Below are 26,552 nucleotides of genomic sequence, written 5' to 3' on the forward strand. Positions count from 1 at the left end.
GGCCTGAATTGCATTTGAGACTGTTTTGCTAATAGACACTAATTATATAGAATAAATAACTTAATAAATAACTTAATAAATACATAATATTCTATTATGTAGAATAAATAAATAATATTCATCTAGACTTGGTTTGTTTCCAAGTGGAACAGTCCAAAAACTCTAGTGAATGGAACTTGGGCCCTGAATAATCCATAGAAAACAAATTCAGGATTTCTACATTTACTCTGTACCACTGTGTCCTGCCAGATGCCACAGGCCCTCCAGAACAGCTGCCCCCAGCTGTGTCTGCACCAGGCAGGGAAGCAGCACTAGACCTCTGTGACTGAAACAGCTGGGAAGCTGCTCCACAGAGACTGTGAAAGGATTTGATGATCTTAGAGGTCTTTTCTAACCTTACTAATTATATACTTTATGAAGGGAAAAATCTGTTGAAAAGGTATCAATAGTCATCACTTTCCATGTCAAGGCATTCTGTCAGAGTCTTTATTTGTCCACATTCAGATTTTGGATGTGATCTTGCCTTGCTGTCACCTAAAGTGCTGTCACACCTTAAGTGTTCTGGAGTGGTTATGTCAGACCATGTATGTAATGTATAATTTTCATTTGCATTTCCACCTCAGTGCTTATACTGATTTTTCTCACTTGTGTCAGTCATATCCAGCCCTGCACCACCACTGTACTGGAGAGTTACGGTAACCCAGGGTCACAAGCAGTAAAGACCTCTGCTCTGTCATGAGGATTAGCCTCATTTGAGCCATGGCATGGACAGCAGCCCTGTAGACATTGGCAAAGAAAACTGAGGATTGTACAACTGATATTAACTCCTTTTCAAAAGCCAGGGAAACTCCACTGCTGCCAAACAAGAGTTTCTAGACTGGGTGTTAGCACAGTGCAGATATAGTCATGGCTGCTTCTAAAGGAAGAAGAGATGTAAGTACTGTGAGCCTCTAGGCACCACAAAGACCAGAATCCCATAGTTAAGCACCCTGTAATCCCTACAGACATCCCATTTAAATTGGGTTCTTGACCCAGTTAAACAGGAGTTTCTTCTTTTAACCATGACACGAGTAATTCAAGCCCACAGGAAATGCTCAATTTAGATCAACTCCCATTTAAATGTGTCCCAAGTAAACAGTTTGAACTTCCTGATAAATCAGCCATGATAATCTGGGCAATATGAGATATCCCAGTACACCTGTAAAACTGCAACAAGAGATTGCTGGATAGTGACTGTTTTGTCAAGAAAAAAGTCTCTGTCTACTTGTCTAACTACACACACACACATATTTATACATGTGTTCACCAGCATCTATATATGCTCACATGGAAAACACCATTACTTTCTACATTAAAACAATAGTACAAAGACAGCTTTCTGATTGGAGATTTCACATACCTTTTTCTTAATTAAATTGAAAATTCCCTCAGTTCCCTAGGACATTAATTTATCCTAATGAATTAGTATTCAAATAATTTAATTCCCATTCCTGGAAAATTCTGAATAATGTAACAACAAATGTTAAGGCTTTCTGAAGCTTTTTTCTTGAGAAAATAATAATTGAGGAATTTGCTTCATCCTGTAGACTTCCCAGAAGGGAATGAGGCTACAGTCTTTGCCTGTTGGCTTCACCAAAGTTAAACCAGCTGGATCTGGCTCACCGAATGAAGAAAAGAAACAAACCTGACTCTGTTGAATCAAAGCAGAGTTAAGATTTATGTATAAAGGGCACCAGTAATATTACTCCTGTTAAATTATTTCTCTTTTTCTCTAAAGAAAAATTAAGGAGCTTATAGCAGACATTGCCCTGGACTTCAGCGTATTCCAGTAGTTACTGTACCTTAAGCTCTCTGTCCCCAGGTCGCTGTTGTGTTGATTGCATGTTATATCTTTTCCTCACAATGAAATTTCCCTTGGAGGTCGGTGAGTGCTGTAGAAGAAATCCCAGGTGGAACTCAGAGGAACGGCCGACAGAACCTGCTGAGCTTGGGCTCCACCTTCTCTGTGTCCACAAAGGACTACTCAGCAGCTGCTGCATCACAGAAATGTTTCTTCCACAGGAAGGAAAAGGTGAATGATGAAAAACATATAAGCTGATTTCAAAATGTAAATATCACTAAAGAGAAGCCTCTCATCTAATTTTTGTTTGACAGTGATGTGCATAATAACTACTGACTCATCTTATTAGATGAGTATTCTAAATTGACAGACTCCAAATTAGGTATAATCCAGTTGTGCTGTCAGAACTGAAGGCAGTGAAAGCAATTGTCCATAAGTACTATGCAAAAGCTCAAAATTGAAACCTCTCTGACCTACATATGATTTCTGCCAGCATCAAACACCATATGGACTGTTTTCACCAACCACTTTCACAGCAGCTTCACAACAGCAAAAAAATTTACAGAGACACTTTACCCAAATGTCTGCCAGCCAATGATGCTCAAAGGACTTGAAATGCTCAAAGGACTTAAATTTTTTTTACAGTGCATGTCTGGACAGAAAGCATAGGCTGGCAGTGAATGTGCCCAGACAGTAGTTCTCCTAATTGACTATTTCTACTTGCTAAGTTGTGGTAGGACTCTGTTAAATGGAAAGGATAATGTTTCTTTAAAAGGTATGTTGTTTTGTAATCTTTTCCAGATTGCAAAAATTCAGAAATAACTGAATCACAGAAAACTCCACCATGGTCCTTCATATGGAGTTTTCTGTTGTGGAACAAGAAGGGAGAGGTTTCAGGCTGATGAGCCCTTTCATCTCCTCCCAGCTCAGAACCTCAATAGTGACCAGTGACAAAAATTTGGTCAAGAGCTTCAGTTAGATACTTTGGAAAATTATCTTTTCTCATATAAATTTTGTTTTAAATTTTCTCATTATGGTTTTTGTGGGGAATATAACAGCCTTTTACAGGAGTTCAGCAACTGTTACAACACAGTGTTAGTCCCTCTTTAATGTGATACAAAACTGCATTGTCTGTTGGTAGGACCATAGTATTTTTAATTTTTTTTTTTTAAGTATCTAAATGGGTCAAGTTACTAAGTCATGGTGAACAGCTGGAAGGATTCACATCTTATTACTTGAAGACATTTAATTATTTCTGTCTGCTTAAGGGATCTAAAAGCATAGATGTATCTGATGAAAACCCAATATATAAAATTAATTGAGGTGGATACTCAGCAAGAAAAAAAGACCTTAAAACTGTTGAAGTTATTTGAAATTAAAACAAAAGAATACAATGTCTACTAATAAGAACCATCAGTCAGCCTTTATTATGGGGAAGAAAGCAGCTCTGCATTCCAGTTTAGTTCCTAGGGAAGCTGGGTTTATTCAATCACAGCAGTGTGTATGTATGCGTTTACATGTCTGTGACTGTCCTTAGAGAATTTGGGAATCAAATGAGAAAAGGTCTCAGAATAAATTAAGTTTCTATAAGTGTCATGAAAATAGGTGCCTTGCAAAGGAAATGGATCTTGATTAAGTGACTTTACAGAAGAAGAGGATTCAGCATGAGCTTACCTCTACTTAGACCCTGGAGAGTCTACACAGGAGAGACCCCAAACAGAGAGAAGTCATCAGTCAGCATTTGCTTATTAGACACTGAAGTCAATTAGGTCCAGCATATAGACCAATAGAAATGGGTTTCATTGATACTTGTGTTTAGGATCTTCATTCCATTAAGAAGACTTACTAAATTTCTAAATTGCCTCCTTGCAGTTTTCAGGTCCAGAATTTGTTATTTTGTCTAGTGAACCACCAGTGACCTTACAGCTGCCTGGATCAATTGTGGTAAGAATGAACATTATGAATCTAGAACTAATCCAGTGGCATTTTAGTCAGGGGTCTTTGTAAGTAGCACCTGAGTCTCAAACCAGTATTCTCTCCATGTCCTCCTCTCAAAACTAGTTAGGGTTCCTGCAGAGGTATTAAGACTTGAAAGGATGTGCTTTAATTCTTAGTGCTATTTAGTTTTTTCTGTTGGTGCAAAAAAAAGCTTAATTTATCCTTCTCAGCTAAGAATGCTCACTTTAGCCCTAGACCTATGAGACAAAGACTGTACAGCAAATCTGCAATATGACATATAGTTCCAATGTATGGGACTTCTCCAGCTTGCAAGCACATACTTTACTTTTCATTAAAATAAGGTAGAAAGTTGACAGAGACAGCAGTAAAAATGAGAGCAAAGCAAATTTGGAATTAGCCCCAAATCTATAGTAATCCTGGTGACTGGAGAATTTGAGTATGCTCAGCTGTTTCATTGTGATTCTTTGGGTTTTAAGAAAATTAGAAATGTTTGTGATATTTATTTATGAGAAGGGAGACAGAGAATAGCATGGTGTTGAGACCAATTCCATCAGGTTGCATAGAGACAGGCTACTTGTGGGCCTCAGTAATAAAATGCTGTGGAACTTGCATTGCTTGTACTTGGCATTCATTCTTCATTCTTTCTTACATGTTCTTAGACTAAAAAAGGGAAATCCTATTTGTCCCAAAGGGATCTCAATGTGATTCTACTCAATGGGCAGTGCCTTGAGGTGCAATGTGACATCAAGACCAAGGCAAGAGATGTTTTCAACACTGTGGTGGCATATGCAAACTTGGTGGAACATTTCTACTTTGGCTTGGCTTACCTGAAAGGTAATGAGACAGACAAAAGCTCTGTCCTTCAGTGCCTCTGTAGGTGCTTTATCGATGAATTCCAGTAAGAATTCATCAAAGAATCATTCAAGAATTCATCAAAGAATCATTCATCAAGAATTCATTCAAAGATCCTTTAAGATCCTTAGGTAGAAGCAGATACAAAGCTTGTGCAGAAGTAAGGTATGTTGGATTGAACTGCACTGCACTGATGTAAAGCATGTCTGACCTAGGAGTGTGCATCAGCACAGCCATACAACATTGACTGGCTGATATTCTCAGGCAGAAATGGCTCTGCCCCAGCCTTGCACTCAAATAATACTGAGCCATGCAGCTCCAGCAGAAATTCCAGGAAGCATTGCACTGGGAAAGGCTGCCTGTGTTTATTCCTAGACATAAGTGGGATACAGGTTCAGCTGTGTCATCTACCAGACCCACATCTCCCTAGTCCCCTTCTGATGGCAGGCACAGCTGAGGCACTGGGAAAGAGCACACCTTGTGTGTAGGGCATGAGGATTACAGAGCAGTGCAGAACCTGAGTGGTGAAAAGAATGCAAACCCCATGAATCCTTGAGTGATTTCTCAGATACCATACTAATCCAACATCTAACATTTGTAATCCAAAATTACATACTGTCCTAAGTTCTACATCAAAGGAGCAATAAGTTAAATCATGACACAGAGAAGTAAATTTCAGTTGACATCCCAAATCCATTTTATTTTTTTTTGTTAGTGATCCACTCTATGAAGACAGCAGAACTGAGCTGCTGAAGTTTATCCAGGTTTATCACAGAGCCCAAAATTCTCATTTCAGGTAAAGAATTCTTCTTTTTGGATGAGGACACCAAACTCTACAAAGTGGCCCCAGATGGCTGGAATGACCAACCCAAGAAGAAAATGTCCATCATTAATTTCACTCTCTTTATAAGGATAAAATTCTTTGTCAACCACTTTAATGTTATTCAGTAAGTGCAAAATTCTGCTGACTGAAGGAAAACCAGTAGCATTTAGGGATACCATTAGAGCTCCTCCTGAGTTCCTAAACCCTTCTCTATTCCAGGCATGGCTTGACAAGGCATCAGTTTTACCTGCAGCTTCGTAAAGATATTTTGGAGGAGCGATTATATTGCAGTGATGAGACTGCCCTGAAACTCGGCGCTTTGGCTTTACAGGCAGAGCTTGGCAATTATGCTTCTGAGGTGTGGAAAAATAATACAGTATTTCTCAGAGGTCTCTCTCTACAACTTTTGCAGCTTTTGTTTGTCACATAGAGTTTAAAGAAGAAATATGAATAGCAGAGAAGTTCAGTTAAGTCCTCCAGACTTAATTTTAAAAATCACAAAATATTCCTGACTATGGAGTAGTAATGAGCCAGATGAATTTAACAAGAAATGTGGCAGAATGACGAGAGAGTCTAGGTCCTTATAATTGATAATAAATCCTAGAAACTCCAGAAAATCTGTAGAAATTTTCCAACACAGGCCCAGCTTGAATGTGCAGAGGGACTCAAAGAGATAAGTAAATAGGGAAGAGAAAAGCAAAGGAACACTTCAGAATTCACAGCTATCTTATGTGTAGGCTCAGATCCACAAGCTGCAAAGACAGGAGGGTCTCTGATTGCATATCTGAACTAGCTGTCCTAGTTAGTTTTCAAGTGTAAAGAAAACACCCATTTATGTCGGCTTCCATATCTTCAGCTATGTAAATCAGAGTAGCTCTGTTAATTGAACTCTGAGTGGTCTCATCCATGTGGTCAGGTCTCCCATGGCAATGGGTCCCCCACTGATGCAGCTACAGCTGTCAGCTCTAAGAGCAGGACACACCTGCAGGCTCAGCTCCTTTCTCCCCTCTGCCCAAGGATGTGGTGTGTGCTTTGAGCAGCTGCCTGAGCACAGGGGCAAGAGGCAATTTGGCTGTCAGGGCACTACGTGCTGTTCCCACTTTCTTTTGGGAAATGGCAGCAGGGTGATTTCTGCATATGGGTCACCCTGGAAATGAAATGCAATGAATAAGAAAAGTCAAGAAAGAACAAAAGGCACCTGTCTCTTTGTTTTTTCAATTTTTTGCCCCCTAGATGCACGGAAAGAGCTATTTTCGTGTTGAAGACTACGTCCCAGCCAGTCGAATAGAGAAAATGACCCTGGCATATGTACAGCGAGAGCTTGCTAAATTACATCGTATGAATCGCTCCCTATTTGAGGATGAAGCTGAACTAGAGTTTTTAAAGGTAACATGTCATACCCCGAACACTATTTATTAATTTTGAGGTAGAAAGCCCCTCTCTATTTACCGTTGTCTATTTTCTTCTTGCCTGACACAGTGGATTTTAGATATGGTGAAAAAATTTGAAGAGTCAACAAAAACCTCAGAATTTCATTCTGCTCTAGATACTGTCACTTATCACTGAGAGTTTTTATAGCATGTTTTGGTGTATTTGCAGCATTCTAAGGTTTGATGTAAATTTTTGGCATGTTACCAACATGTCTGGGCTCCAGAAGATTATAAAACATGCGAATAAGCAATTTTTTTACTTCTGAAATTACAGCAGCTGTTCAGGCACTTCCTAAACACATAGCGATTGATTGTTTAAAAGTATCTGTGAGCCCTGGAAGTGAGGAAGGAGTTATCTGAAGTATTTTCTCACTTGACTATTTCTCTAGGTCCCTAAAGTTTCATGATGATGTGGGATTAACTTTTCTCCTGCTAATTTCTCTTTCTCCCCAAACCTCTTTGCTTTCCATCAAATGAAAAATATCAGGGATTAGATAATGGATAAATACCAGTAGTCATTTTGCTGCAGTGCCACATGCTGGTATTTATAGCATCATCTTAGTTTAGTTTCTATTTATTTATATTAGTTCCTCGTCTAACACTGTCAGTGCAATTGAAGAAATAGATTGAAGCTTAGCCTCAATGATAGTCCCATCATGTGTGGCAAATCCAATGGAGAAAAAGCAGCTTTGTTAGTCTCTGTTTCAATGAATAAATCTGTAGAAGGAGCCAACTCATCATAGAAAGTGAGAAAGACAAACCCCATGGCAAGAACATGTAAATTCCAAATATGAAAGGGATTAAAAATTAAAACCCAGATTCAGCTAGTGATTATAGATGCCCCAGTTTTCAGGACCTGAACATTTGTACTTTGGTTACTTTCTGAGAAAACAGATCTTCTTAAAGTGTTTTATTTTGGTCACTGAAAATCTCTGTTCACAATTGAAAAGTCATTTGAGGATTCTACATTAGCTTCCCAGAAAGAAAATGTAAGGTTTTAGGATAAACTCACATTGGTCTGTAGATCAGACAGTAAATCCTAGTCATATTCCATAGTTCTGTAAGGTGTCTGAGTCAGATTTTAACACTTTTGTGGCCAAGTACAGGAGGTAGAAAGACAAGCATGAACACCCAGAACCTCTGGGTGAGTTTCTCAGAATACCCCCTGCATGGTTAGATGGCAGGGACAGACACTGGCTCCTGAGACACTCAAAAGCATTTTCTCCTCTATCTACCTTTCTTCCCATGAATCTTTTTGAGTAAGGCATGGTAAAAGCACTTTTTCTCTACAAGGTGACTCAGCAACTTCCTGAATATGGAGTGTTATTCTATCGTGTGTCCCAAGAGAAGAAAGGGACAGAAGGGGACATCATCCTGGGAATCTGTGCCAAAGGCATCATCGTCTATGAGAACAAAAATCACACAAGAATTGCCAGTTTAAGATTTCAGTGGCGTGAAACTGAGAGAATTTCAGCTCATGTGAGTTGGAACTAACTGAATCTCTTCTCTACTGCTTTACTGCCTTCCTGTCGCTTTGATAAATTAATTGCATTCAGAGCAAGAATTAGATTCACTCTATATGGGCAAGTCCTTTCTGAAAAGAAAAGGATAAAATCAAAGCTGGATCTGGATGTGCATATGAACATACTGAGTTCTTTGTGAAGTATAGTTCTGCAGTATTTATGCAAAGGCCAAAGACAAATTACCATAAAACTGTATAATCTGGTGCTGACTGTTACAGAGACTATGCCAAATCTCTCCACAGCATATTCCATATCCATTCCTTTCTTGTCTTTACTGCTCTTTTCTTCTGTTTTTATGCCTACATCAGGTCATGGGATGATGTCTTCCACTTTCCAGATCTCATTATTCCTGCCCTCATCTCTTAGTATATGAAGATTGTTAACAAATTAGTATTGGTGATAAGATTGTGACCCATTTCTAAATGGGATTTTGACATTAGAGGTATATCAATGTACTGTTGTACAGTTTAGGTGTCAAACTGGATCACACATTTCCCAGCTTGTTTGCTCTCCAAAAATGGTCCTTCTCCCCCTTGAAGATATGTTCCTTTTCATATTAAATTTGTTTAACAATTTTAACATTTGTAGGGCCAAATTTTGCATTTTTAGCAACCTGCTATCACTGCATTCAATGTCCTAAGGTTCTTGACTTTTGACAGAGAAGAGTTCTAATCCCAATGACAGACACCTTGCTTACAAGTGCTGAATTTACAACAGGCATTTACTGAAAACAAAAGGGATGCAGTCAGGCATAAATACAACTGAACAAACCAACAAGATGATATAAATGAACTGTCAGTGCCTCAGTGTAATGACTGATATATAAAGCAACCTCTGCTTTTTTTTCCTCTTCAGAGAAAAAAATTCATGATTGAAAGCAGTTTCAGTGGTAAGAAACACACCTTCATTACTGATACAGCAAAGACATGTAAATACCTACTGGACCTCTGCTCTGCCCAGCACAAATTCAATGCACAGATGAATTCTAGGCAACTTCGTCAAACTTCATCAGGTATATTTTAAGCTCATGTTTATGCTAGTCCGTATCAAGCCAAGTTTTTGTTTTATTTTTCAATGTGTCTCCAATTTCCTGCTGTCTCTTCATCCTCCAAGTCCCCTCTCGAGCCTACCAAATGAGAACCTAAATAAATTAATATCTTCTTCAGCACCACCTTGTTTCAGAAGAATGAAATCTTTTAGAGGACAGATTTTTATATAGCAGAGCCCAGGCATCATTAAGCAAGTAGTAGGTTTCACAGAAAGGTAGAAAACTGGACAGCAAGTGTTACCACCAAGATGGTCCCCATTTGACTTCACTTCTGCAAACAATTCAGCTCCTTGGTGTCTCTCTGAACTTTGGAGAGCACACGTTCCTAGAGTTCCTGTCTTCCCAGATATAAATATGCTGGAGTGGAAGGCCTGTGAAGGATGAGAAACTACCAACCTGGATAATTCAGACTCTGAAAGACAGACGTTTCTTATACACCAATCATTTACAAAATACACTTCACAGAAATATTCAGGTTTAAATTATATAGGGTTGTACAGTTCACCTGTCTTTGTGGAAAATGTGTTTGTAGTATAATTCACAGAAATTTAATCTAAATGCAGCATATACTTTTTATGAAAGAAACTCCTTCTACTCACCCAAGGCCTAGGCACCCTCAAGGATAAAAGAACCAATATATCTGTAATATAAAGGATAAAAGAACAAATATAGCTGTAATTTTTTCCTGGCATATTCAAAAGATTTAATTTAAATTTCCTTTAAGCTTAAAAAATGCAATAATATCAGTGGATTTATCTTTGCTTCCCTTCTCTTGCTTCTCATTCAGAGGACAGTAAATTTGTGGAAATAGACAAATCGAATTCTGCATATGCAGCTCAGCATGAACACCTTGCCCTTATTCAGAGACTGTCTCGCTCAGAGAATGTGCTCTATGGAGCAAACCTGGAAAACCTGTCTGCTGGGATGATGAGCAAATCTTGTGACAACCTCAGTGTGGAAACAAACAACAGGACTAGACACAAAAGCAATCTTGGCAGGTAGGTTTGCCTTTTCTCTCTGAACATGTGTAAGACTCAGGCATAAACTATTTTTTTTTACAGTTCTTATTGTGGTCACACCAAAAGGTCTGGGGCTCCTTGATGCCAGCAGTTGTGCAAATGCAGGCAGGAAGTTAATAGACTGAGAGAGAACTTGAAAAAGAGTGACATTTAAATTTGTACCAGACTCAAGAAGAAACCACTAATTGGGTTATGAGGAAGTATAAAAATGAGGAAGAATAAATGTAAAATCTTCAATGTCTGTGTATCTTCACTGGAAATTACAGTATGTGAATTAAAAAACCATCAGGAGCTGGTTTTGATCAGGAATGCAGAGATCATTATTTAGTTGATTCCTCCATGTCAAAATGTGCAATTCATAGGGAGCAGTGCAAGAACTTCTCCCTCTTTGTTTTGGTGCATTGATCTGTGTAGGTGGTTACTATAGCTGCACAGCCTCAAGATGAATTCTAGTGCCTTTTAGAGTACTAAGAGTTAGAATAGAGTCGAGGAGAACATGAACTACCAGAAAAACTTTCAGACTTGGTTTTGTCTAAATGGAGTAAATGAATGATGGGGAAGCTATGCTGTGTTTTCCTGATACCTGCACTCAGCTCAGAACAAAACACAGGAGGAATAAGTCATGATGAGAGGTCCAATGGCAGCTGTTATTTGGAAGTAAATGCTGGCAAGGATAAACCACTTCTCCCCTAAAATGAAATATGTCCCAGAAATCAGAATACTCATTGAAAGGCTATAAACCTGTGCATTCCCAATTCGGCTCTGACAGACTAATGACAATGAAGAGTGCTAAATACCACTAAATACCACTGCTGACTTTTTATTGTAACACAGTCTTCCTTCCTGCCCTGCAGATCTCTGTCAGGGCTATCCCAGTCAGAAATGCACATCAATTCAAATGGAAAGCAAAGGAGTTATGATTTTCTCTCTATCCATTCAACTCAGAACACCATCAGTGGTGAGTATAATAATCATAAAGAGAGACAGTACCCTTCCATGTTTATTGTTTCAATAGGAGGAGACCAACATGTATTTTGCTTACAGATTAAAGACTATCTTTTTTTCCTTCTAGTCCTGGAAATTAGTCCAGAGTTTAGCAAGACAAGCTGTTTTCTTCCCCTTAACTCCCACTTTGCATCAGGTTCGGTGGTAAGGGACTTGGTGATAAAATGATTCTATAATGGTGCCTAATGCTCTACAGAGATGTAGTTCAGTACACCCAGAGACTCTTGCATGGGACAATATCCCTGTGCTCAGAGGTCATTGTTTGGTTCAAAACTGAGATCTACAACTCAATAAATAATGCATGAGACAGCATAGGCTCCAGGTCTTTGCTCTTGCACTTGCATGATACTAAGGACTGAATATCTAATTTTCTGTCAGAAGCCAGATTGCATGCACATGGGGAGCCAATCAATGGAACATGAAACTATGCTTATCTGGTTAGTCTATTTAAAAATTAGAAGAGTACTATAAACACACTGTGGCAATTGCCCAATGTTAAGTAGTCACTGTTGCAATCAGTGTTGGTTGAATTGCACCTTCAAGTCCCACAGGGCCTAAGGCTAGAGCCCGCAGGAGATTTTGGGTTTAAATCACCCTCAGGTTCAATGGGCACTACATGCTTGACTCTTTAAATATTCTAATCTTAATAAAAACATTGCAGAAAAACATATATAACATATATTCTCCCAGAAAGGAACACTGTAGGATGAGGTCACACAGCTCTGTACAGAGATTTTTCGGAAGAATGAAAACTTCTGAACACTTGTTTGAGCTTCCTTCCAGAACTATATTGATTCAAAGTAACAATTTTGAAGTCAAGGATAAAACACATATTAATTTTGAAGCTTCAGTTTTGCATAATACATGAATATTCCCAGCATGCTGTACTCCTAGCATTAATCTACATTTATTCTAGTGGTTTTGTTTCTGCAGCGCCTGGATCACCAGCCACCCAAAAGGAAGTTTTGCTAAGTGGTCTAGAAAGAGAAATCATCTGTGTCAGCCTAAAACGTGACCCTAAGAATGGATTTGGTAAGTAAGGAACATAAATGTTATGTTTGTTACTGGGACTATCAGGTCCTGGTGCTAACACTGATGCTTGCTGACTCAGGCTGGGCAAGACTGTAAACTCTTTTAGTCCATTTATTCTTCTTATAGAGTAAGAGTACCAATATTTGTGAAGGACTCAGAATTTCCAGGACTGAAAAGGACTAAGAACAAAAATCAAGACCATTACATTGTCAGAGGATTAAATAAGGCCACAGACACCAAAGGAACCAAGTGCTAAGAGTAGATTGAGAAAACCATGGTTTTAGTTTTGTATCTGAAATACACATGTACTGATTTTATTTATCTTAGACCTTACAGGGGGTGCCTGTGAGGGTGCAAAATATTTACACCAACTTTGCATAAATGTTTCCCAACTTTTTGTTATATAATACCTTAATCACACTGTATCGAGTTCTTGTGGATGAGTTCAGAAGTTCAGACCATCAGGTTTTACAAATGACCATTAATACAATTAAAAATCAAATTTATAAATGGTTCAGGTCTGTGTGTAATATCCTAATCCCAAATTCAACTATTACAGAAGTGAGAAGTATATATTTCAATAGTCAAAGTTAGGATAGTGAAACTAAACTACTGAACATAGATTTCATTTTCTTAGATCTCTTACATTAGAAGTTCACATGGCCCACCTCAGGTTTCCTGTTTGCATGATGTAGAATGATCAAATTTATCTCATGAGCTTTTATACCATTTCCCTCCTGCAGGTGTTAAATGCTGCAGGTCCACCTAGTTCATGACTCATGAAATAAAGTAGTTAAGAGTCTCTAAAAGTACTGAGCCAGGAAAACGTTGTTATTGGGAAATTATATCTAAGTAGTGATCAAAGTCACCAGCACATTTTAATTTTAATGTAAGTTTAAAGCTCTCCCAAGTCAAGACCTTGATGCTCTGTAAATCAAAGCTCCCCATCCTTCAGATCATGTACAAAAGGTATGCCACTGGAGTAAGAGCCTTTTGTGCTCCTAAGATTCATCTTTTTTAATACTGCCAGTGTTTGCATTCTCATGCTATCTCGTTTTTGCAGGTTTTGTAATTATTGGAGGAGAAAATGTAGGAAAATTAGACCTTGGCATCTTTATCGCTTCAATTATCCCTGGGGGACCTGCAGACAGAGCTGGAAATATCAAACCAGGTCATTTTCTGTACTTTTTAATTAGAATTAAAATACTTGCATAGTTTAAAGTTAGCTACTCTGGATTTATTTCCTTATTTAGACGTGCTTTCTCTTGCTTTTATCTTTTTTTTTCTTAAGGAGGACGACTCATCTCTGTGAATAATATTAGTCTTGAGGGTGTTTCATTTAATACTGCAGTTAAAATCATACAGAACTCTCCCGAGGAAGTGGAGCTCATCATCTCCCAACCCAAAGGTACAAAGGCAAAGGCCTCTGCTGGCTCTGGGATGCTAATGGTTAACTCAGGACACTCATCTCTAATGGGCACTGGGATGTAGTACTACATTCCTGCTACTGACTGCCAATTAGAACAACCATACACTAAAATAGTCAACTTCTGGTAGGTATCATGTGATGTCTCTGCTACATCAGTCTGAAAAAATCTATTATGAGCTGCCTCGCTGAACAAAAATTTTGACATTTCTTTCTCTGACAGAGATGCATAGTCCTCTGCATTGAGGAAGCAAACACATTTCTGAACACCTACAATAGCAGTGCTCCATTTTACATTGACTAACTCATTTTACAGATCTGATTTCACATGAAATAAGAAGTTACTCTGTCCTCTTGTGCTGGGTTATAATAATATTTTTCTTCAAGTTTACTTGCTACTTGCATTCAACAATGTCTTATTTTGATATGGCCTTACAGACATGTATGAAGAAGGATTAAATGAAGAAAAGAATCTATCAAGAGGAAACAGCACTAGTGGATCTGAGATCTCTTGTGTAGATAGTGGGAGAAAAAAGATTCAGGATTGTCATACAGCTCTCCCCAAAGAACAGGACACAAATACAGAACTTGAGAAGACTCACTCTTGGAATTTAGCATCAAAATTGGGCCCTAGGATTCCAGTTTCTTCAGCTAATAGCCTGGATATAGAGGTAACTGAGTTTTGATGCTGCTCAGTAATGTTACACCCAGCACACAACATACAACAACATACCAGATACATGTAGAAGGGAAAGTCACTGTGAAGGAAAGGAGATAGAAAAACTTGAAATAAATTACATTGGAAATGTCAAAATGATGGATGCGTCTAAAATATGTGAATAAATGGGGAAACTGTTCTACAAAACGTTTTAAAAATTCTCCTTCTTTTTCGAGAGGAGGGACAAAATTTTGATTATTTTCTTGCAATCTTTTAAGTTTTCAAACCAGGCCCAGAACATGCCATGTCTAATATCCTGCTTCTGGATATCCTTCCTATATATACTCAGGTTATGTGCATTTAGACAGATTGCATTTTGAGTAGCATTAGCTTAAGCTTCCAATAATATCAGAGATATAAATGGTATCGCTCCAGGTTTATAGTGACATCAGGATCAAGCCTTTTACATCTTTTGGAAATGCTCTCTTCATTTTTTTTTAATTCCTTCCCCTCCCCCCTTTCTTTTTAAACCAAAATGCTGTAATCTCATTAAAGTTTTTATTTTTGATATAGGCAGCTGATTCTTCCCACTTACCATCTCCATCAGAAACCAACTCAAAGGAAGTCTACACGGTGGAGCTTCTTAAAGAAGATGGGACTTTTGGAATCAGTGTGACTGCAAGTGTCACTGTTACTCTTTAATTGTCTGTCAAATTGTTACCTGACTGAGAACAAAGACAGAAGATAGGCTGATAACAGAAACTGTTAGCATGGCACATTGTGAACCTAAGTGTCCACTGGCTGACACAGAATGCATGAAGCACTGTCTGCTCATTGCCTGGTTCCTACCCACACCATCTGGGAAAGAAGTGTCCTGGCATAAAGCACGTGCCAGTACAAACCCCTTTTGTCCTGACTTGATTTGAGAACAAAACCTACCACTGAAAGCAGAGTTTGGTCAGGGAGGACTAGAGAAGGTCAGGGGGGACTAGAGAAGAAATGTCTGCCACATTTGGATAACAAGTCCTTGTCCTAGCTATTTAATTTGAATTTACCCCTCCAGGCTGAGATGTCTCTACAGTCTTTGCTGAAATGGAATGTGAAGCAACAGCCATTTCATTGCCTGCAGAAGAAATTAAGGGCCATTTTTTTCATCTGAATTTGGCCAGGGGATGTAGATGGACAGAACATGATTCTTAGGTTAATCTGAAATTTCTCTGAGTGCTCAAGTTCAGGTCCATGTTTAATATATTGTCCAAAAGATTAGTAATTGAAGAATGGATATTGCACAGCTTAGAAGCTGAGCTATAGCGTAACTGAAAGATGCAAGACCATTTTATGTGAGCATAGGGAGAAATTTATGAACATTTAGTAAATATTTTTATATAGTCACATTGAAATACATTGCATTTTTCTGAGAAAATAAGATTACTGCCTATGGAAGTATATTACAACTAGATGGGGTTTTAGAGTAATGGGGTTTGGAATAATATCCTCTTTCCCTTTTCCCCAATATTTAAAGAAGAAAGCAATTCCTGTAGCAGTTACTTTGCAATGCATGTGTAAGTTGCTTTGATGTTTACCACAGGAAGAATATATGAAGACTCTAATCTGTGGGCATGTTTTGCAGGGTGGAATTAACACCAGTGTGCGTCATGGTGGGATATATGTGAAGTCAATTATTCCCAGGGGACCAGCAGATAAGGATGGACAAATAAAGATAGGTAACATGTTAGTGTGGACAATGAAACACATTTGGGATTGGAGGTGCTACAACTGCAAAGTGTAATATATGGTCCATCATTCCTCAGCCTGTCCCTGTACTACATGTAGGGATCCCACTGAAAATCAGAAGCCTCACACCAACACTGTAGAGTTACCTTCTGTGGCTGCCATCAGGCTAGTGACTCTGACACCATTGTTACTGTGCTAACCAGATGCTATCACTGCATTTACTTACAGAATACCCTGGAATGCTTTAGCTGCTGGTTATAGAGTGCTGTGCAGCAAGCAGTATTGCTTTCCTATGAATTATTATTAATTTGACACATGTAAGCATGAAGACCTATTGTAACATGGGCAGCCTCAAGGTTTACACCTTCTGAACCTGAACATCAAAGCAACTGGATGTTCTTTTTTTTACCTCAGGCGATCGTCTGCTGGAAGTAGATGGCATCAGCCTCTGTGGCATCACCCACAAACAGGCTGTGGAACACCTTAAGAAATCTGGCCAGGTTTGTACAACACCAGAGGTCAATAAGATACACAGTACACTAAACTGGACTTAGTATGAAGCACAGTAGCCAAGCTTGGCCAAAAGAACCATCCCCCCCTCTGCTCCAACTCCATTCCTCTAAACAGAAAAGTACAAAGACTTAGGACTCACTGTGTCCTGTGTAACTGGAACCTGTTTATCACTGTTTTAGGTTGCCAGACTGATTCTAGAAAGGGGAAACTACCAATTGGCAGAGCCTTGTCTGACTGCTAATGACAGAAAGGAGGACCAATGTGCAGTTGTTTCTGTGGCAACATCCCTCACAGATGGCACCAAGGACTGCTGCTTTTTGACAGATGGTAAGTGATAAAGAAGCAACTCAGGGTGACTTCCTACGATGTGTGGGAAAGGAATGAATGAAAATAATTCTATGAAATTCCTTTGGGTTGGAAGGAAAACCGTATACTGAATAAAATTATGATATTCAATATTAATGACATAATAAAAATCAATTCTGAAAAATATATTTCTAATGTTCATAGAGTTATAGTGGCTAGATCTAGCTGAATTTACCCTAGGCATCAATATTATATCTCTTAGCCTTTGTGAGATGGGGCTGGCAAGGGAACACCCCTGTCTGTACCCCACAGCAGTCTCAGGCAGGAAGCAGCTGTGTGGATGTGGCCAGGCTGTTACCCAGGGAGAGCCTCACCAGCACAGCTGCTGATGCTGTGACAGTGATGAAGCTGGAGGGAACTGGAGACTGCCATCACTTAATTTCTCAAAAGCACAAGATTTAGAGATCACTTACACAGAATTTAGCCAACAAATAAATGCTGTAGCTTTTACTGAAGGTTGTCTCATAAACACCAAGTCTGAACCATACTTTTCCATGGGGCAGTTACTCCTCTTCACTGGAATTCAGCTACAAGCATGGTGTTTGGGAAAGGCCTGATCTCTCATTCTTGCCTGGAAAGAGCAGTAGCTCCAATTCCAGCTTATGCTGTTAGTGCAAGACCTAAACTAACTACAGAATAGTAAAATCTATGCAACACTTACAGAAGAACATCAGAAAAAGATAGCATGTGAATCTCTTTATGTTGGTACAAAAAGCTTTTGGTACCAGACTGTGAGCACGTGGTGGAATAGATTCCAGTTCTCCCTATTCTGACTGTGAGATTTCAAAGACTTTCATAAGATAGAGGAACACCTAAACCTTTTTTTGATTTTATTATTAGTAGATCTACCTCTGCAGCACACAAGTAATAAGTCTTTTGAGAGTATAGTTTATTTTGGCTCCTAGGGGGTACATATGCCGTGGTTCCCACTTTTTTCCCAATCTCTGATTTGAGCAGATAACACATTTGAAGTGAAATTAACCAAGAATTCTGGAGGCCTTGGATTTAGTGTTCTGCAGACGGAAGGAGATGCTTGTAAACACCTTGGAGGAGCTATTGTCAGGATCAAAAGACTGTTTCCAGGGCAGCCAGCAGAAGAGAACGGAGAAATTGAAGTTGGAGATGTCATTTTAGCAGTGAATGGGAAACCTCTCAAAGGGCTCCTGTACCAGGTAGCAGGAAGTGTTATTACTGGGGCTCCATCTGGGTAACGGGTTAATAAAGACAATGCATTTAAACTTAATTAACACCAGAGGGAGGAAGAATTTGCATATAATTAATCTGATTTCTGTGTAGGATTCTTCCCTAGAACTCCTATGTAGAATTTCCTTTCTAAATGAATTCTGACAGCGAATTTCATCTGCTGTTTAATTTCTAAGTTTCTACCATTAATGTATGAATTCTATTGTTAGATGCACACCAGTTGTTAATTAGTTGGAATCTTTGTTGCTTTTATGCATGATTGGAACAATTTTACCCTGTGGTCATTTGTGCTTTGTAATGTCATGCTAAATATAATGCCCCAGATTCAAATTTCTACCAAGATTGGTAAGTCCTGTGTAAGTTTTTAACCTGGAATGAGAAATTCTATACTCAGTTAAGAAATTAAATGGTAATGGCCTACATGTGGATTTATTTTTCTTCATTGGAATATGGCAGTTTGGGGAGCTATGCTGAAATAATTGACCAAAGATGTTACTGCCACACGTGGTTTGAATGAATTTTCCTGAAAATTCTGTTTTCTTCAAGAAAAGAAAACTAATTAACCTAAACTTATTATGCCTGATGGCAAAGTGCAAGTTTGTAAATAGAACTGACTTTACTTTAGATGCATGTTTACCTATAAACTATGGTCCATTTGTATGACAATCCTTCAGTGGTGAATATTGGCCCTCATACCTCTGGTATTTGTGCTGAGAGGCATAAATACCAGAAATGTAGCATTCACAATAAAAATTCTCTCCATCTCAGTTAGTAAAATGACATGTAAGATTTGTCTGTCCCATCAGAAATATAACATTCCTTCTTTCTGTTTAGGATGTCCTGCACTTGTTAAGAGGAGCTCCTCGAGAAGTCACACTGCTACTTTGCAGACCACCAAAAGGTGTTCTTCCAGAAATAGAGCAAATTGCCCTGGTAAGGCAAAGCTTCTGACAGAAACTTGCTTCTGTAAACCTGCAAAGACATTACTACATTTTCTATCCAGACTTGAATAAGGCAACTTTCCCTTTTCTCCAAGGCCCTCTATTCCATTTCTTTCCCTTCCTGGTTTCAACTCAGCCTGCAAAGTTCAACTTATAGTTTCTTAGCAACCAAAATAATACAAATCTGGCAGACATTAAACATATTTAGCCCAGTCCAACAACTTTTGAGTTGCTGTACTATCATTGGAGTGAAACAGCACGTACCCAAGCAGGTCTTCTAGTGGTGCTTCTAAAAATGCTCTACCAGATCCTCAGCCAGAAACTACAGATATTCTGAAATGCAGCTATTTTAACTCCCCAAAGTGAGAAGAAAATAAAGAATTTTTCCTATCCAGACTATCTCTTAATGAAGTTAAAAAATGGAATAATTGTTTCAACTGGTTATTCAGGTTCTTATTGATAGTTAGCAGAATCTACAGGGGGAAAACCAAAACACAAACAAACAAAAAATATCCCCAAACCATAGACACTGCAGAGACTAAAACATGGCCATTAGATGTGCTAGCATTATTACTCCTGCTTCTTGAAGACACCTCATGGACAGTACTCTTGTAAGGAAAATGCATCAGCACTACTCTTGCTCCATTCAGAATGGCCCACTGATGGTTGCCATCCCACTAGGATTTATAGCACCCACAGGCAGGCAGAAATGACAGTCAGAACCATCTCCAGATATCAAACTGACTCCAGCTGCTCTGCTGCAGTGTGCCCTTGGCTGATTTCTATGGTCAGTCACACGGGAGTCAAGTCTGGAAGCTACTTCCATGGAATGAAGAGAGTATAGACACAACACTGAGGCATGATATCAATAGATATATTAAAAAAGAACCTCTAGCAAATAATTCATTGGGAAAAGAGATTTGGTGTTGTAGTTTTGATTGGAACTCTTGTAGAATGTGAAAAATAAACATTAAGACAAAAGTGTTATTTGGTAAGAGAGTACCTTCTATTTTTTCTCCTTCCTTCCAGCTACCATTTGGTATTTTCCCATTCAGAAGCTCATTAATATTGCTTTTTCAAAACATTTTGCTCTTGAAGGAAAAAATATGGGAGATTAAAAAGGAGTTACACTAATCTTTCTGGTTTTTTAATAGACTCCAGCACCATCTCCAATCAAGGACTTTGTGGCAGAAATGCCAGGCAGCACAGGGGCAGGAAACAGTATGGATCAATCTACCAGTGATGGAGATAGCTCCTCTCCAGACCTTGAAGACTGCCTTGATTCTCCAGTGGGAGAAGATTTCAGTGAGCCACCTGAGGATGACAGCTCAGCTTATGAAGAGCAGGAAGCTGAGTTTCAAGAGAAACCCATACAGAAACTCCCAACTTCCAGAGAAAGTTTCTATAAGCATCTTTGGAAGATTCATCAAGAAGCTTCCAGTTCTGAAGTCTTCCACTCCCTAGAGGAGGAAGTGAAGCAGAACTGCTACTCACCATGTGAGTTTGGACAGGCCAAAAGGTAGGGAATACCAAAATCTGTTCTGCAGCCTTTCCTTTGACTCTTAGAACTTTGAAAGGTAATTGCTTAGGTTTAAGTACAGGGCTCTCTGCTTCTAATCACTCCTGATTACTGAAGATTTTGTTTTATTATCTTATTCTGACTCACCTAATCTGCTTTCCCTATTTACTCTCATCTTATTAGAATTTTGCATAAGTCTGCATTGAGAGTTCTGCACCACTGTAATCATTTATGCTGCTCAGCTGAAGGTGGTTGCCATTTGAAATCAGTGGAAGGATACCTGTTCACCTAAACAGGAAACAAATACTTTTTTTATTGATTGTATGATCTTTTGCTTTCATTTTTTTTCAGAGTTGACTTAAATAGGCACCAATTTTTTTTCTTATTGTGTGATCTCTTAATTTCAAATTTTTTCATAGGAAATAAAAACACCTCAGAAGAAAAACTGTGATCAAGGAGGAAAAAAAGGGGTTATTTTATGTTTTCTGGGCTGCAGAAGCCAATATAACCCCTGAGCCAGAGGAATTATACAATAAAATGTAGTGCAAATGGACTTAGTCTCCTTTTACACTCCTTTGGATATATCAGACACTGTCACACAGAAGACAATTCATTCAATTTTCATCATCTTTTCTAGTGCAAAAAAGTAGAAATTATCAGAACAGAAAGGATTGATACAAAGACAAATTGAAAGTCTTCTAGAGGCCTTTAACTTACAGCTTTAGCAATTTTATTGAAAATCTAATTTCTATTTCCCCATACAGTCACTTGAAAGGATTTTGTTACTTTTGACTCTCACCAAGCACAGCCCCAGACAGTTGTCTCTGGGGGTGACAGCACTACCTGACACTGCAAGCCAAGTGGGATCAGAGTGGCAGCTCATAATTCTATCATCTCTTTGTCAAGTGCAGAAACTTCATTCAGTTCATGAATGAAGCTCCTGCTTAATTATCTGCTTCTATACTTCTGAGAGTAAAATCAGCAGAAATATGTCTGCAGCAAACATATTTGCCAAGACATAATACAGATTCAACAAAACTAAGTTTATTGTGGGAAAATACCAATTCCAAGAAAAATTTTGGATTCTTTCCAAAAAGGAAGTTCTAAAATGAATGTTTTTGTTTGATACATTTTCAGTATCATCTAGTATCAGCTTTTGCATTTTTAAAAGGAAGCCAGAGAAGTTTAGGATGCCATGCATTTTAAACAATATTTAAAATATAATATCAATTTAAATCCTTCCAGCTAAAACCACACAAAATCCCCAGAAGGAAATAGGCATTAATAAAGGACTTCCTTTTGATTAATGAAGAAATTTCTCCAGATTACTCAAAATATTTCATGCAAATGTATAAATTTTCTGATAAGAATTTTACAGCGGTCTTCTGTGATTTCATACAGGACATGGAATTTATTTCAATTTTAGTTGTCTATGTTTGCTTGGGAGACAATGGACAGTTCACTTCTATGAAAGAGCAAAAGATCCTGGCTGACATAGATGTGAATATGCCATTTCAGGTGTTTTTAAGATGAATTAATGTTTAGCAATATTTCAATAAGGATTGATATGAAGAAAACATACTTTAAAAAAAATGTGTTTCTAGCATTTCTATGAGCTTTAATGGTAAATTTCTGGGAGACAATGCCAGAGCTGTCTACTCAGGCTCATGAAGGGCAACAGCCAAAACTATTAAACACAGCATTTATGATTACAGTTTGGGCTTGAACATCAAAAGTGCTGAATATTTTGTCTGCAATATAGTGGAACATAATCAATAATAATTTTAATTCAATTAATTTATTAAGTCCATTGGTGGTTTTCAGACAACTCATATGCTTCAAGGCAAGCATAAGAATAAAGGCAAGCTTACAAAGAGGAGTAAGGACTTCTTTTCATGAAGAAACAGGAACCGCTTCATATTTCATGTTTCTGGTCTGTGCCCAGTTACCAAGGAAAGACTTGTAGAAGCCAAAAATGTGGCTGGCATTCCTTTTCCCAGAAAAATGCTAATATGAAAATTGTAGTGGTATTTTAATGTCCATATTGCTTACCAGAAAAGTTAATGAATTTGTTTATGGAAGATTAAAATAATTAATGGTCTGGGCTTTGTCCAATTATTCTTTTTGAGAAGCAACCAAAGTACTAATTAATGCCTTAAAAAAATTAAAAGAGTGCAAGATTTTGCAAAGGTAAATAATGAAAGCTTTTTAATCTTTCAAGTAGCTTTGCAAAATATTGATTACTTATTTGTTTTTATACTACCATTGGAGGATTCAGATAGTAATTCAATACCATAACTAGTAATTCAGTTAAAATGAAAATAAGGTAATGCATAAACAGTAGACTTTTCAGTGGCCATCTAATAAAGCATATGGAGGAAAACCCCAGCACTGCAATCTTTTTATTTTCCAGCCGCGTATTTAATAAGAGTCGTGATGACCTATTGAACACAAAATGTATGCCTGAAACTCTCTCTCTAACCCCTATTGATGAAGAGTATCTCACTGTCAGCTCAATGTCTGTGACCTCACTTCCACGAGGAGGAAGCTCCAAGACAGTCTCTGCAACCCCACAGCCACGTGTTTGTGGTCCCTCGTCCTCATCCCTGCCTTCCAGAGAGACACATGACAGTGACAATGAATGGGAAGACTTGGAGGAACCAGAGGAAGAGAAGGAAGAAAATGAAGACTGCATTCAGGTATGTCATGGGCATCAAATTACCAACTGGTAGAACACAAGGGAAAAGAAACAATTTTAAGAACGTTACAGTCTTAAACATTAATTTTAACCCATTTGCTATGCTATTTTCATATGACTTTTTTTTTTTTTCCTGAATATCCACAATCTTCAAATAAAGCAGACCTTCCACTATGCCCAGCTCTCCAGAATTCTTAACCATTTGCCTTAAGGGTACTTCTTTTTTCTTGACATCTTACTATGTCTCCAACTTTCCAAAATTCTGCATTATTATTCTCAGTATACAAAGGCCTAAAAGCTGTCTCGTAGCTTCTAAAATTAACTGGAGTCAGCTACTTGGGTTTTTTCTGCCATGTTTCAAGGCCATGCAGAAAATCACTTTGTTACAGCGATATTGCTGTAATGTCCTGATAAGAAAGTATGATTCTTGTGCTAATTACTATTCAAAATATAAGGCTCAGTCCTGCCAAATGCTGAACATCTTGCATTCCTACGACACTAATGAGCTCTGAATTCCTACTAATTTGAGAGCACTGTGGACAAAATTTAGCTCCAGGCATTTCCTTCAGTGGGACAGCAATAGCAATAACAACAGTGATCTTTGCACCCTGCTATCACAATGCTTGTCAGCTCAGAGGCCTCCAAGCCTTTCTTTACACATTCCAAATGCCTAATCCCAGATCCTGGTGGCATTCTCTGCTTTACTAGGCCCTGTAACTCAATCAACATGAACCTCCACAATTCTGGGATATGGCAGAACACCTTTTACACACTCTTGTACCATCTGAGGATCTGATTCCTACCTGCATATAAAAATTATGGAATATGTTACTGAAGCAAGAGAAAAGCCTACATCAAAAAAACTGTGCTTGTTTTAACAGGAAATGGAGATCTTTGTGACTTTGACAAAGTCAGAGAACAATGGTTATGGATTCTCTGTAGTTCTTAACAAAATGGACACCTGCTTGTATGTTGATGAAATCTTGAATGATCCTGCCCTTTCTGATGGAAGATTGAGAAGGGGAGACAGAATCATTATGGTACAGTAATTTTTTGAGTTTATGCAGAGGAGAAAATATTTTCAGATCAATATCATTCAGCTTTGGCATTCTTTGTTTAGCATCACCCATTTATCATGTATTAAGTATGTTAATAAATAATATAATAAATCTAATTCTGCTGACCTCAATTGGATAAATCTCAGGCTGAATAGATTGTATGATGAGGAAAAATAAAGTGAATCTAGGAGCATTCAAGACAAGTGAAACGTTAAATGCCTTCCCAATTAAATGACATAAACTGAATTCATGTAATAAGGTGATAGGTGACACACAAAGGATGCAGGAATTATGTCCTTTGTAATGTAATAACAAAACCTTTTTTCAGCCTGGTTCATGTTCAATTTTTTGCATATAACCCTCTTCCTTGTTTTTGCGCAACAAGACCTTGAGTTTCAATGGGAAAAAAAGCTACTTTTATTAAAGCTCTGCATTCAGAAAAATAAAAGTTCAAAAAAGAAATATTATTGCAATCTTAATTGTTAAATGTATTGACATTAAATACTACGGAAAAGCAATAAGAAGGAAGTAAAAACTAATTTAAGTTCATATGCAAAATTCAGAGTAGAGGGAGAAGTAAACGATGGTCAATGAGACTTATGACATGATTTTACTGGTTTGTCATTTAGGTGAATGGAATTGATGTCACATCTTTACCATGCAATGAAGTCCTGACTTTACTGCAAAGCTCTCCTCCAGATCTGCACCTTGTGGTTGGCCGTGCCGACAGCGACCCACATCCTTCAGTCAGGCCAGATGAGATTCCTGAAATTGCTCTCACAAAGGGTGCCGATGGACAGCTAGGTGTGTAATAAATGCTGTATTTGCTATTTTGGGCAGGAATGACAGCATGAGATAATCATAAGCAAATGTGCTCTAGGATCAGTATGACCCAGACTGACCTTGACACCTTTATGCTCTTCATCATCACCCATGACCAAGGCATGAGAGCTTTTTTTGGGGGAACACCTAAGAGGGAAGACTAATATCTCTTCTTAGACTAATGAAGGTAGCTGGAAAAACTATCTTAGCATTATCACCCCATTAACTGAAGCTTCTGGCAGATTTCCATTATCATATTTTTATGTTACTTATATATATAAGTTTTAGGTAGTTGGATAATAATGTCTATTAACTGCAGAGATGCATAAAGAGCTATTTGGAGGGAAAGAAAAAAATTGAAGAAAAGGTAAAGTTTAAGAAGGATAACCCACAGGTTGAGACTACAGCTTGCTATTCAAAAAATCTCCATTTGAATCCTTGTCTCACCACAGAAACAAGGCTTTATCTACGAACAATACAAACAATAAAAGAAATCCCCACAATGTGAGTATCTTGATATTTCTGTAGCATGTTATGAGCACTGCACACAGATAAAACTGTAGACTCAGGAAACAGTATGGCTATATGTGCTCATGTACAGCATCCTGTTTCCAGGTAGGAACTAGTGAGTTCAGAGATTCCTTGAGTGTAGTTTGCACTGTGTAGGTCCCTCCTCAGCTGCTGTAGGCCTCCTTTCCCATGGTGCCCTGAAGACTGCAAGGCATTTAAATGTGCAGGTAATGAGGGAGCTGCTGCTATGCAGCTCAGTGTCCTATTGCAATAACTATTGAACATCAGGGGAAATAAAGCACTAGGACAGCACTGAAACACAGAGATAGACACCACCATTTAAGTTTTTCCATACTTTTTTAACATCTAATGGCACTTCACTCTTTCAGTCCAGCTTATAAATCCCATTTTACTGGGGCAAGACTGTTATTTACAATGTCAGTGATTTCTTCAGCCTATCTTTCAGTGACTCACATTTATTCCACTTTCAGTCACTGACAGTGAAATTCAAAACACTCTGCCACAAAAGATGCTTTCTCTGCATTATTCTAGGCTTGAAGCTGACAGGAGGAG

At 38.3% G+C, this 26,552-nt stretch overlaps 2 protein-coding genes across 4 annotated transcripts in view; one reads left to right on the forward strand and one right to left on the reverse strand.

Moving 5' to 3' along the window:
• Positions 1–26,552, reverse strand: part of MAPK8 (mitogen-activated protein kinase 8) — a 228,444-nt gene that overhangs the window by 65,498 nt on the left and 136,394 nt on the right. The window contains exon 1 of one of the 3 annotated variants that reach the window (XM_077183108.1): positions 10,075–10,097. The exons of 1 other annotated variant lie outside the window; for it this stretch is intronic. The gene's annotated coding sequence lies outside the window, so the exon portion shown is untranslated. Of the gene's footprint in view, positions 1–1,841; positions 1,994–10,074; positions 10,098–26,552 lie in introns of those variants that run through there. One more of the 3 variants, XM_077183107.1, reaches the window with a different exon arrangement.
• FRMPD2 (FERM and PDZ domain containing 2) overlaps positions 1–26,552 on the forward strand; it is a 66,395-nt gene that overhangs the window by 20,035 nt on the left and 19,808 nt on the right. Inside the window, exons 9-32 of the mRNA XM_077183101.1 lie at positions 1,921–2,071; positions 3,713–3,784; positions 4,459–4,633; positions 5,448–5,598; positions 5,694–5,832; positions 6,708–6,860; positions 8,198–8,383; positions 9,283–9,439; positions 10,263–10,473; positions 11,349–11,452; positions 12,433–12,531; positions 13,595–13,702; positions 13,823–13,939; positions 14,396–14,628; positions 15,189–15,293; positions 16,246–16,339; positions 16,764–16,849; positions 17,042–17,189; positions 18,186–18,400; positions 19,266–19,364; positions 20,527–20,891; positions 23,305–23,590; positions 24,471–24,629; positions 25,277–25,451. Coding sequence (XP_077039216.1) covers positions 1,921–2,071; positions 3,713–3,784; positions 4,459–4,633; positions 5,448–5,598; positions 5,694–5,832; positions 6,708–6,860; positions 8,198–8,383; positions 9,283–9,439; positions 10,263–10,473; positions 11,349–11,452; positions 12,433–12,531; positions 13,595–13,702; positions 13,823–13,939; positions 14,396–14,628; positions 15,189–15,293; positions 16,246–16,339; positions 16,764–16,849; positions 17,042–17,189; positions 18,186–18,400; positions 19,266–19,364; positions 20,527–20,891; positions 23,305–23,590; positions 24,471–24,629; positions 25,277–25,451 — 3,788 coding nt within the window. The remainder of the gene's footprint in view (positions 1–1,920; positions 2,072–3,712; positions 3,785–4,458; positions 4,634–5,447; positions 5,599–5,693; positions 5,833–6,707; positions 6,861–8,197; positions 8,384–9,282; positions 9,440–10,262; positions 10,474–11,348; positions 11,453–12,432; positions 12,532–13,594; positions 13,703–13,822; positions 13,940–14,395; positions 14,629–15,188; positions 15,294–16,245; positions 16,340–16,763; positions 16,850–17,041; positions 17,190–18,185; positions 18,401–19,265; positions 19,365–20,526; positions 20,892–23,304; positions 23,591–24,470; positions 24,630–25,276; positions 25,452–26,552) is intronic.

This window comes from Agelaius phoeniceus, chromosome 9, assembly GCF_051311805.1.
Source record: "Agelaius phoeniceus isolate bAgePho1 chromosome 9, bAgePho1.hap1, whole genome shotgun sequence".
In the NCBI taxonomy this organism is placed as follows: domain Eukaryota; kingdom Metazoa; phylum Chordata; class Aves; order Passeriformes; family Icteridae; genus Agelaius; species Agelaius phoeniceus.